At 36.8% G+C, this 12511-nt stretch overlaps 1 protein-coding gene across 1 annotated transcript; it reads right to left on the bottom strand.

Moving 5' to 3' along the window:
* Window positions 1-7939: 7939 nt before the first annotated feature.
* Window positions 7940-11386, bottom strand: LOC145119719 (uncharacterized). The gene is made up of 5 exons (XM_079055434.1): window positions 10502-11386; window positions 10208-10297; window positions 8754-9739; window positions 8376-8561; window positions 7940-8315 (listed from the first exon to the last, which is right to left on the bottom strand). Exons 1-5 carry the CDS (start codon window positions 11384-11386, stop codon window positions 7940-7942), a joined length of 2523 nt encoding a protein of 840 aa, XP_078911560.1.
* Between the last annotated feature and the right edge of the window lie 1125 nt (window positions 11387-12511).

Genomic DNA, 12511 nt, shown 5'->3' with positions numbered 1-12511 from the left:
CCTTTCTTCCAAATCATCAATTGGTCCAAAAAGTCCTACAAATTCTTTGAAATCATTATTTGATAAACAAGATATGGTATGGGAAAGAGTATCCCGAGTTAATAGTAATGGTCAACCCAATTCAAAGATGGACTGGGTTCCCAAAACTAATTAATCCTGCAACTTGTGCAGAAACAACTATGGAGGAATATCATCAGACCTTGGTATGTTGATAGTGGTTGTTCCAGGCACATGACAGGAGACATATATCAACTGCACGACATTCAAAACATTAATGGTGGTTATGCGTTCTTTGCGGGAGGAGGAAAGGGAATGATCACTCAATTGGGGACCGTTACAAATGGTGTGTTGAATTTTGAAAACGTCAACTTCGTTCCTGAATTGAAACATAGTTTGTTGAGTGTCTCTCAAATCTGCGTTAGAGACTTCTCAACTCATTTCACCAAGAAGGAGTGTTTAATTCTAAAGCCTGGTATCGTCATACCAGAAGAATGGATCTTGGTGAGATCAGAACGTCAAAACAACGCCTATATCATCGACATGAATCACAACATCCCGGAGAACGTTACTTGCCTCTTCTCAAAGACTTCGGAACAGAATGCTATACTCTGGCATCGTCGCCTCGGTCACGCAAATGCAAAGAATCTAAATCGTCTTGCAAAAAATGATATTGTTCGAGGGTTGCCTATCAAAGATTTTGTCACCTTCGAGAAGTGTGTGTCCTGTACACAGGTAAAGCATCATCGAAAACCGCACAAGCTCAAACTGGTCAACTCAATCGACACACTTCTTCAATTGCTTCACATGGATCTCTTTGGACCAGTCAATGTTCTTAGCATCAACAAAAGCTCGTACTGTATGGTTATAATAGATGATTACTCACGTTTTACCTGGGTATTCTTTCTGAAGAATAAGAGTGAGACTGCAGAGCTGATCAAGAGGTTCATCGTCCTGATTGAGAATCAGACCAATGAGAAAGTGAAAGGCATCCGGTGCGACAATGGGACAGAATTCACGAATGCTATTATGGATCATTTTTGTGCTGAAAAGGGGGTGCAACGTCAATACAGTGCTACTCGCACACCACAACAAAACGGTGTTGTTGAGAGAAGGAATAGAACCCTAATCGACGCTGCTAGAACAATGCTTTGTGACTAAAAATTATCGGTGTTCTTCTGGGATGAGGCTATCAATACGGCATGTTATGTTCAGAACTGGATCCTGATCAACAAATATCACATGAAGACTCCGTATGAAATTCTCTACGGTCATAAACCAATTGTTGCTCATTTATGCACTTTTGGATGCCCATGCACTCTTCTTCATCTTGAAGCCACTCTAAAGTTCAATTCAAAGGTTGACTACTGCTAATTCGTCGGGTATGCTGGACGCACTGCTTATCGGGTCTACAATAAATCTACCAAGAAGATCGTGGAGTCCTTTGATGTCTGCTGGCTAAAAGAAAACGCGACAGATGCTCGAGTCGGCCCTGATTGGTTATTTGATTATGTTGAATTGTTTAAACCATTTTCTGTGTTTTCTGATCATGTTTCAGGTACCCATCCAAAATCGTGTGGATCAAGTAGGGATGATGAAGAAGAAGTGATCGTTGCTGAACCTATCAGGCCATTGATACTTCAGGATGAAACTACAAGCTTGAATGATGGCACTCTGGATTCCCTACCAGTAGATGATGACACACCTGCTGAATCTCCGAAAGAGGCTGACGATTCATTGGTTCTGGAAGAAAATGTCACCTCTACTGAAAATGTCATCTCTGACTCTGCAGAAGCTTTTGATTCTACTTTTATGGATTTTCTCTTTCCTGAGAGAATTCCTGATGAGTATGTGGCGAGTACTTTATACGACTTCAGATCATCAGATAGAAGTGATTCAGCCACAGGCCGGGTAGAGAACATCACGAATCTTTCAGTCTCTTCACAAGCGGTGGATCATGAGATTTATTCAAGGATTCAACGCGACCACTCCATCGAAAAATGTTATAGGTTCCCTGGCGAATGGATTCAAAACCAGAAGCCAGAGCGGATATGTTAACGAATGTCTATATCCGTGCTTCATATCCCAAATCGAGCCAAAGAACGTTGAGATGGCTCTTAATGAACCAAGTTGGGTGGATGCCATGCGTGAAGAGCTAAATCAATTTGAGAAGCTAAAGGTTTGGCAACTGGTAGAACTTCCTGAAGGAAAGAAGTCTCTTGACACAAGATGGGTTTTTCGCAAAAAGCAAGAAGATAGCGGGGTGATTGTGTGAAACAAGGCGCATTTGGTTGTTTGTGGTTTCAGGCAAATAGAAGGTCTTGATTACACAGAGGTTTTCTTAAAATGATTTGTTTACAAAACCTTTCGGAAAAGCTCGTTTTGATGTGCTTGTGAGTTTCCTTAAAATGATTCGTTTTGAAGACCGACAGGAATTTTTTTGTACATTTTGTATTTTTTTTTTGTTTTATTTAAATTTGTTCATATTTTTTTTCTTTCTTTCTCCTCTATACACAAATTTAGGGAGAGAATTTAAACCAAACAAAAATCATAAAATTAAAAAATTCCAAAAATATGTTTATTTATGTTTTTATTTCTTTTTCAGAAAAATCAAAAATCCAAAAATTTTGTTTTTTGAGCGTATTTTAATTTTATTTTTATTCTTAGTTATTTTTATTTTTATTGTGTGCTAAGTTTATTTTATTTTTATTTTCATCTCAAAACATTTCATTTGTCTTAAAACGCGAATTCAAAAGAAGAAGAGACCCAAGGAGATTGTGTCGAAATTTTCTGTGCAAGAAGAGATTTTGAAAGGAAATGACGGAATTACTCACACTACACTCACAAGGAATTGAAGGCATGAAACTGTACAAACTGTCAGTTAGGCAATATCTTTCTAAGAACTGCCGTATTTAAGGAATTGAAAGTTTGACACTGTACAGATTGTCAAAATTGGTATTGTCAGTTATCTTTACCTAAGAACTGTCGTGGCACCAGGGCGATTTACCCAACCGGGAAATAGATATCGCTGAACATCCCGCACAGGGTCTTGACATTCTCATTGTTATGCAAAACTGTGGAGACTCAAATGTATTCTCGGATACATTCTCCGCAGGTAAGGAATTAACGGTTATTGGCACCAGGGCGATGCACCTCGCAATGCACGATTATCGCTGAATGTCCCGCCAAGGGCCTTGACCTTGTATCATGCTAAACTATGGAAATATGTCTTCGGATACATTTGTCGCAGGATGGTTTTGTGAGTTTTTCCTAATTAACTCTCACTGGCACTAGAATGGTACAATCAACTGAGATTCAGAAACCATTAAACATCTCGCCGAGGGCCAAGTTAACGTGTTAACTTGAAAACTGTATTTAGATCTTTGATCGAGGATATGTAGGGGCTAGCATCAAAAATAGCCACGAGTAGTTCTTCGATACTCAACAAATCGCAGTGCGTTCATCCGTGTTCACACAGATACTGCGAGTAGTCTCCATCTGAGCCAAGGCTGGGTCCTTGAACAACTGTGGTGAGAAGGGTCTTTATGACTCTGTGATCCATAGGGACTTTTAGTCATGGTTACTTTTCAAGACGCATCTGTGATCGATGAAGAATATTCATTCGAAGGAAAAAGAAGTGAAGATTATTTTTCAACACACAACCTTTCAATCCCAGAAGCAAGGCGAAGTTGTATTTGAAGTTATGTGACGAATTGCATTGAAGCCTCCTCAATCAATTTGCTGCAATATATGATCCTGGTGAAGTGATCTAGAAGAATCAGTCTCTCTATAATTATCTCTGAAGTATTTCAAAGTTGAAAGTGCTGATTTTCAAGAATCTATACAAGAACACTCTATACCCAATGTGCGTTCAAAGTCAAATTTTAAAGGAAGTCCAACTATTCAAGATGAAGTCATTCATGTAGAAATTCATATGTTCATCTTGAAGCCGTGAAGAAATCGAAGATAAAAAGTTGAAAGTCAAGAACAAAGAGAAGATTGAAAAGAAAAGAAAGCTATAAACCATGGGGGAGATTGTTGGGACATGATTTGTGGTTTATACTTTACTTTACATAGCTTTTTGAGTTATCGTTCTAGGACCGAAAACACGATGAATTTGGTGGTGTTTGGACCGAAATCACTAAGTGATTTCGGTTGGACTTTGTGCTGGGCCTTTGTAATTAGGTGTAGGTATATATATTGTATTGATTCAGCCGTGTTTAGTGTTAGTCATTTTAGTTGTTGATTTCGAGATTTAAGAGAGACAGAGAGAACCGAGAGACATATAGAGTCTTGTATAAGCAATTTTTTGGCCGGAAAGATTAAGGAAAATCCACCACCATCGTCACGAGGTGGTGGTTGCTACCGTGAGCCGCCGTCGACCACCACCTCCCGAGGTGGCAGTGGGTGGTGCCCGGCCTAGTGAAACCCTGATTGACCTAAAAACTTAACTTTGGACCTTGTGGCAAGCGCTTGGGTTGGAAACGCTAATTAGGGTTTAGAAAACCCTAATTTTTGGAGACTTTAGTTTGGGATTTGTCGGGACCCGCGTTTGGACTGTTGAATTGAAATTATGAATTATGCCCGACCATATTGTATAATTGACCTAGTAGAGTGATTGACTTAATGGATTAAGTCCTTAATGGGTTAAGTGTTTTTACTTAACCCTAATCGTCATTTTATGTGAAAACCCTAATTGTGTTAGGCTCGAGTTGGGCCTTTTCTTTTGGGCTTAGGTGTTAGGGTTCTTAATGGACCATCTAAGAACAAGTGTATGGACTAGGATATTTGGATGGGCTTTAGGGTAAGGCCCATGTAAGGGGGTTTGGGCCCAATATGGAAAATTAGGCCATAGTTGGGCCTTGGTTGGTTATTTAGCTTGTGGGCATTCAGAGTGTGATTTTGGGCCTTGGTCTTAGACCAAGCTAGGTTAGGTGTAAAATGGTATTTTTACCCCAAGTGTGGATTTATGGTTATGCATTGAAACCCAAATTGTTAATTGGGTTTTGTTTTGATGTTGACAGTTCGGGGATCTGTCAGCCAGCAACCAGAGATTAATTCTCAGCAGTGCGAGGTGAGTCTCCTCACTGTATTTAGCGGGTCTAAGGCACCAATGTCGACCCATAGTATGTTATGCTTAGTATGCTTGTTGTCTTCGTGACTCTTGCATGTGTTATGTATTTTATGTTTACCGAGCGGGGCTCGATGCCAGGCGGGGCCTGATGAATATCTTGTATGCTAGTTATCAGTATGTGTTTTTATGATTACCGGGTACGACCCGATACCGGGTGAGGCCCGATGACCAGTATGTATGCTATTTATCTCTGTGATTTTGGCATGTGTTGTGTGTTATATTTTTATATGTTTATATGTTTATATGTATACCGGGTAGGGCCCGACGTCAGGCGGGGCTTGATGACTTACATATTTGTATACCGAGCGGGGCTTGATGTTGGGTGGGGCCCGATGCCAGGCGGGGCCCGATGCCGGACGGGGCCCGATGACGGGCGGGCCCACTATATGTTTATTGTATGTATGGTATGTGGTATATTGGGGAACTCACTAAGATTTGTGCTTACAGTTTTCAGTTTATGTTTCAGGTGCTTCAGTTTTCAAATGAAGAGCTCGGGTTGTCTTCATGGCACACACACTTATTGTTCCACATGTGACTTGTTCTGGGATCTATACTCTGATTATAATGTACCTGTTTTATTTAAGCGATTAATTGATGATCCTTTATTTATAAATTAAATGAAATTTTATGTCAGTATTTTTGGGTCGTTACAAAAATAGAAGTAGGTTCTTATTGGGAAACAAATAATTCACAGTGTTAGGTCCTCATAAATATTTATGAAAATCAAGTGATCAAAAACCAAGTTTTGTCCCCCTTTTTTCCCTAATCTTTAGATCAAATTCTAATAGTGTAGCACCCATAAAACGAGCCTCAATTATGTGTCATATGTTGTCATTAACTAATTTAAATCTATATGGCGGGTGTAACATCCTAAACTTTTATAAATTGCTTTTATTTTCAAACTCAAGTATTTATGATGAATACTCGAGTTCAATAGATGTGTCAAGTTAAGGATGTTGGGAAATGGAATATTTTATGTTAGCTTTGCAAGCATGTTGCCTAAATGAGAAACAAATGACATTTATGGTTTTGGTTATGTGAGAATGTATATGAACTCTTTGGGTATATCAAATATAAATACATGTTATCGAAAATGGTAAACAATAACATCTGAATAGTCCATGTCAACCCGCCCCATGACCCATATGGTAGATTAATTATGGAACACATCTATATTTTCAACATATAATGTTTCAACCATGGACATATATGTGGAATTTAGTATGTTAACTACTACGCGCCCATCGCGGGGACATGATTAATGTATGTTTTATGGATATTTAAAAACAGTGTATGTATTGCTATAAATTTGTTTTATAATATTGCATGGAAATTAGAAGTTAAAAGCAATGATTTTTAGCCACTATATGAGCGGTATATATAACTTTGCAAAGGAAATGACAAAACCATACAGTGTGTAATGAGTAAAGACTAAAGCTTTCTATTTGAGCCAACAAAGACTAAAGATTTCTATTCTAGTTAAACCACATGAATATTTTTGTTGATCCATGCTTTGAAAAGGAACGAAAACAAAGTCATACCAAGTCTAGAGAAATAAATGATGGAGAAACATATCGTCTTGAATTTGCACAAAGAGTGACAAACCTATACCACATGTGATGAGTTTGGTGATGAAGCTTATAATTTTCACTCGTATAAGGGTGGACGATGTCGTCCGAAAGGTGAAGAAAGATGGGGAGGTACCGCCGGTACCTCTATGAACACCGCCCCACCTTGGAGGTACCTTATAATTGCTAGATTCATCGGGTTATGTAACCTACTCCCTCTGTCTCTCTCTATCTAGAATCTCTATGTCTATCTTTCACGCTTTGGTTACTTGTATATCATGCATTAAGACTTGTATCAAATTAGTTTTGTATGTTTTTAATTAGTTTGTATTATTTTAATTAATTTATATTAAATTTAAAATAAAAAATTAAATGGGTTGAAAGGGATGAGAAAGATGAGTTGTCATGTGTTGTGGGATGAAAGTGAAAAAATAGAGAAAAACTAATGTGGTGATAATGTGTCAAGTGAGTTAGGAGAAGGGGCGTTCAAAACATACCTTGGGTCCAGGAAGAAAGAGAAAAAATCCCCTTAAAATACACAAATTTCATCAATTGTTTTTATAATAACTGAATAATTGAAAGAATATTACTTATACTAGCTTCTAAATATATCATTTTCGATTACAAAAATCCATATATTTAAAGAAAAATACTTCTTCTAGCATTCTGAGATGCAAAATCATTAATAATATCTTTAAAATTGATATTGTCTAACATATCATTAATAGAATGTATAAATTTTTTGGGCCCGTTTAAAAAATGGGTCCTGAACGGTCGTCCCTATCGTGCACCCTCTGAGACGGGAGTGGTTACGAGGGATAGAAATGATAAATACCCTCCACCTTAAGAGGAAGCATAAAGTTCTATAAATTTTAAGGATCTAAATAGCATGCTTACATACCCAAGCCTGCAAAGTCCCGCCTACTAGTTCATTAAATGACTAAAATACAGAATTTTAGTCAAAACAATCATTTTCACTTCCACAGGTGTATGAGGAAATCTCAGTTGGGATTTGGGATATGATGTAGATTACAATGAAACCTCAATGTATGTTGAGTTAGTGGTGGAACAACCTAAAGAAAAATGATTTAACGTTACAACCAAATGTAAGTTCTACATATTTTGTTTTTCTAACAACTGGGTTTTAAAGAAAGAAAGAGAACCGTTAACAAAACATTAGATTAGAATAGACAAAATAGGATTTAACATCCAAGAAACACGACTGATACTAATTTTTCTATTATGAAAAAAACCAATTGTAGGAATAATCAACCAAACTATCGATTAACAAATTTCGTCTCGCACTTTGATCGCCAAAAATAACACTGTTCCCGAAGTTCCATAAAAGCCACCACATAGTCATGACAATAGCTTCCAATCCGCTTCTCTTAATCAAAGAAAGGTTAAGAGAATCAATCCAAGTGACAATGTCTTCAATCTGTATAAACGACGGGCAAGAAATGTCGCACCATTTACCAAGAAACTTCCAAATATCAACAGCCACGTTACAGTGTATAAACAAGTGGATGTTGTCTTCCATATCAACATTGCATATGAAACAAATCATTGAGGGGACATCTAACCCTTTGGCGACCAAATTAACACGAGTTGGAAGTCTATTTAACCGACATCACCAATAGATGATGTTAACTTTACGAGGGATATACTTATTCCACCTTGTACTACAGACTCCATCAGGGAGAGTAGAATCATCAATAACTCTACATGCTTCGGCAACTGTGAAAACATCAATGCCACCCGAGTCCCAAATCCACCTATCGCTTAAACCCGAGAAAGAGTACTCAAGAATAGTAGAGTGTAATTGTTGCAAGTGAGCAAAACTCGTACCCCCTTCAATAGGCCTGTTCGAATTCCAAATCCAATTTTGCCCATTCCACCACTCCGAAATTTTGCAATCTTTATTCGACTCCAAGAAAAATAGTCTAGGAAACCGGATCATCAACGGGTATTGACCAATCCAATTATCCTTCCAAAACAAAGTAAAAGATCCATCCCCTACTCTCCTTTTAAAAGAATTCCTCTGAATTACTCACGTGTCATGCAACCGATTTATAGTGCCAACTATTTTATGCCAAACCCCTCTTTGTAAACCCGAGCCGTTACTCCAACCAAGACCACCATCTCTACCATGAATCGATTTCAACACATTAACCCATAGAGCTCCATTATCAGTAAAAAACCTCCACTTCCACTTAAGAATTAGGGCTTTATTAAACGCATCCAAAGAACCAATATCTAAACCTCCTTTTTGTTTACTAGCCAAGATCGTGTCCCACTTTACCCAATGTAACTTTCGGTCTCCTTTCTCAACACCCAAAAAAAAACCCGCTCTAACTTTCTTTAGAAAACTATTCACGACTCTAGGCATGCAAAACAAGGACATATAAAAAATACCCAAGGATCCTAAAACTGACTTCAAAAGCAAAGAACGACCACAAATAGAAAGTAAACGAATTTGCCATGAAGCAAGTTTCTTTTTGAACTTGTCAATGATAACCTTCCAACTCGAAAATGTAGACATAGTATCACCAAATGGATGACCTAGATAAGTGAAAGGAAACTTCGCACTCTTACATCCTGTAATCGCAACAAATTGATCAACCTCCAAATGAGAAACACTAACTTCAAACAAGTTTGATTTATGGAGATTAATCTGAAGCCCAGAAACCATATAAAAGCAATGAAGGATAGCCACCAAGTTAATAATATTATCTCTCGACCACTCTCCAAAGAAAATCGCATCATCGGCATAGAATAAATGTGACATAAGCATACTCGTTTCACCAACTTGAATACCGTGAAAGAAACCTGCATTAACCGCGTCTTCAATGGTAACATGTAAACCTTCCATAGCTAAAATGAAAAGAAAAGGAGAGAGAGGGTCTCCTTGTTTTAAACCCCTTTTTAAGTTAAATTCGTCTGTCGGACTTCCATTAATAAGAACTGAGGACAGACTATTACCCAAACACGCACGAATCAACCCAATCCAAAAATCAGAAAAACCCATAAACTCCATAATCTTAAAAAGAAAATTCCAACAAAGCGAATCATAAGCTTTCTCGAAATCAACTTTAAAAATCATGAGTTTCTTTTTCTTCGTCTTACACCAATCTACCACTTCATTCACTATAAGGGGATCATCTAAAATTTGTCAACCTTTGACAAAAGCGGACTGAACCGAGTTAACCACTCAGTCAACCACTTTCGCCAACCGAAGAGCCAAAAGCTTAACAATCACCTTATATTGAAGACCAATTAACGTAATGGGTCTGTAATCTTTAGTATACAACGGGTTAACAATCTTTGGGATCAAGGTAATAAAAGACGAATTGCATCAAGAAGGGATGTAATTCGAACAGAAAAAGTGATGGACAAACCCGTAGATATCATATTGCAAGATGTCCCAATATCTCTTCACAAAAGAAAATGTAAAGCCATCCGGACCGGGGGCCTTATCACTCCCGTAAGCCCAAACTGCCTGACGCACCTCGTCAATCAACGAAATCAAATCAAGAAAAGAGACCTGATCGGAATTCAAAGTCTGATACCGAAAATTATGATTTGAAATATCAATACCCTGAAAGTATGCAAATTTGTCTTTGTAAAATTAAACAAATTCAGCCTTGACCCTTATAGGATTCATGACCCAATCATCCTCTACCCTAATACCTTTTATGTTTTTTTGGTGACGTTTCTTTCTCAAAATGTCGTGGTAAAATTTAGAGTTTTCGTCCCCCTCCATGGACCATTTAACTTTAGCCTTCTGAACCAAATCGCTAACCTCCGCTTTCTCCATGTCATAAATTCGAGATATGAGATTTTTCCTCTCAATCGCCAGAAGGTTATCACCAAAACCTTGATCCATTAGTTTATCAATTTCATCCAACATTGAATAAATAATATTTTTCTTGGATTTAACAGCCAAGTCGTATGTCCCATGCCATTCTTTGATTTTCACTTTTAAATGCTTTAGTTTATCTTTAAAGTAAATAAATGCATTAGCACTTTTATCTCCTTGAAAGTTAGCCCAAGATCGACGAACAACTTCATTAAAACCTTTCATATCGAACCACGAGTCAAAGACTTTGAACGGCGATGGCCCGTAATCAACATTTTCACTTTTTAAAATAATTGGTCTGTGATCAGAGATCGATTTTTCCAACGCAAGAGCCATGATATCTGGAAACAAATCTACAACCCTTTCAGTGACCAAGAATCGATCCAATTTACTCATCTTATCACCGCTTCTGGTATAACGGGTAAATTTGAAACCACCCATAGGAATATCAAAAAGATTATTATCAATAATAAAACTATTAAATTGATCCGCCGTAACTTGACAAAACGTAGTACCCGTTCGTTCATCCACGTAACGAACTGCATTAAAATCTCCCATGATAATGTACTCACCCGTATTACGACTCATAAACGAAGCAATAAAATACCAAAGATCCTGTTTATCTTGAACACCTTGAAGAGCGTAAACATTGACCATAAAAACTGGAAAATCAAAATTAATCCACTTCCCTTCAACAATCACCAAGTGATCTGTACAATGAATTCTTCTTTTAACAAACACATTAGGATCCCAAATACACAATAAACAACCTGAATGTCCCCGAGCTTGACTTGAAGCAAAGTCAAACTGATTGTTACCCCAAACCATCCGTATTTTAAATAAATCAACATTTGTGAGAAAGGTTTCTTGCATACACAAGAAACTTATGCCATGCTTCATACACAACCTATTGATATTTCTCCTTTTCTTCACCGATCCCATTCCACAAATATTAAAAGACAAAATATTCATGGATCGACCTGTTTCGCACCCAGACTAGCTAAAAGCTTTTGCATTTCTACATATTATAAATGTATCCTTGAGATTCAAGCTTTTGGGTTCTTTGGAAAAGGGTTATCTTGGGGTAGATGATATTCTTTAACTCATAGGAAAATCCTACATGAAGTCCCAAACACTTATACCCATTAAAATAGCCCAAAATGGCCAAACTATAAAACTATTAAACCAATTATAAAGTTAATTGAAAGTGTTAAATATATGTTAGTTTATCTATTGGAACTCGATTATTTGAAATTGAAATGCGATGAAGCTATCAAATATGTTTCTATCTATATAAACAAATGAGATAAGACAATGTCTTTGTGAATCCTTGTAATATTTATCCATTATCTTAAGGTGTCACACTTATCGTTATTTTACTCTTTCATAAGTTCCTTTTTTTTCTGCTAAACATATGTTACATGCCTTCTTTCTGTTTAAGCATTACATTCTCAAATATCATATTTATGAAAATGTTTAACACATTGATGTTTACAACTTTTTATGTTTTTCAAAATTATACACCTGTGTAAAATTAAAATATTAGTTAAATGTTTCAAAAGGATTTTGACTTAATGGTATTAGAAGTTAACGAATATTTGTCTTTCAGGAAAAAAAAAAAACTTGAGGATTCAAGTCTTCGCTATAAAAAAAAATCTAAATTTAAAAATAAAATAATTTATACGTTGTTCTAAAAAAATATTACTTAAACTTTGTAAAAGTTGATATCTTATGGATATCGACATAGTATAATTTTTGACCTTAAAAGGTCAACATCCAACAAAGATTCAACTATATTTTTTTATCTTTAAATTAATAAAATCAGAAGGTGGATACATCACCAGCAAAATATGAATATTGAATATTATCTTAAGGGTAGGGCAACTTTGGGCCTAAATATATAAATGAATTATGGGTGCATACGCTTTGACTTTTCGTATAATTAATAGTCAT

Source organism: Lactuca virosa, chromosome 6 (assembly GCF_052849685.1).
Source record: "Lactuca virosa cultivar CGN04683 chromosome 6, Lactuca_virosa_CGN04683_v6, whole genome shotgun sequence".
NCBI classification, from domain to species: domain Eukaryota; kingdom Viridiplantae; phylum Streptophyta; class Magnoliopsida; order Asterales; family Asteraceae; genus Lactuca; species Lactuca virosa.
Note: the sequence above shows the minus strand (reverse complement) of the source record. Positions and strands in the feature narration are given on the sequence as shown.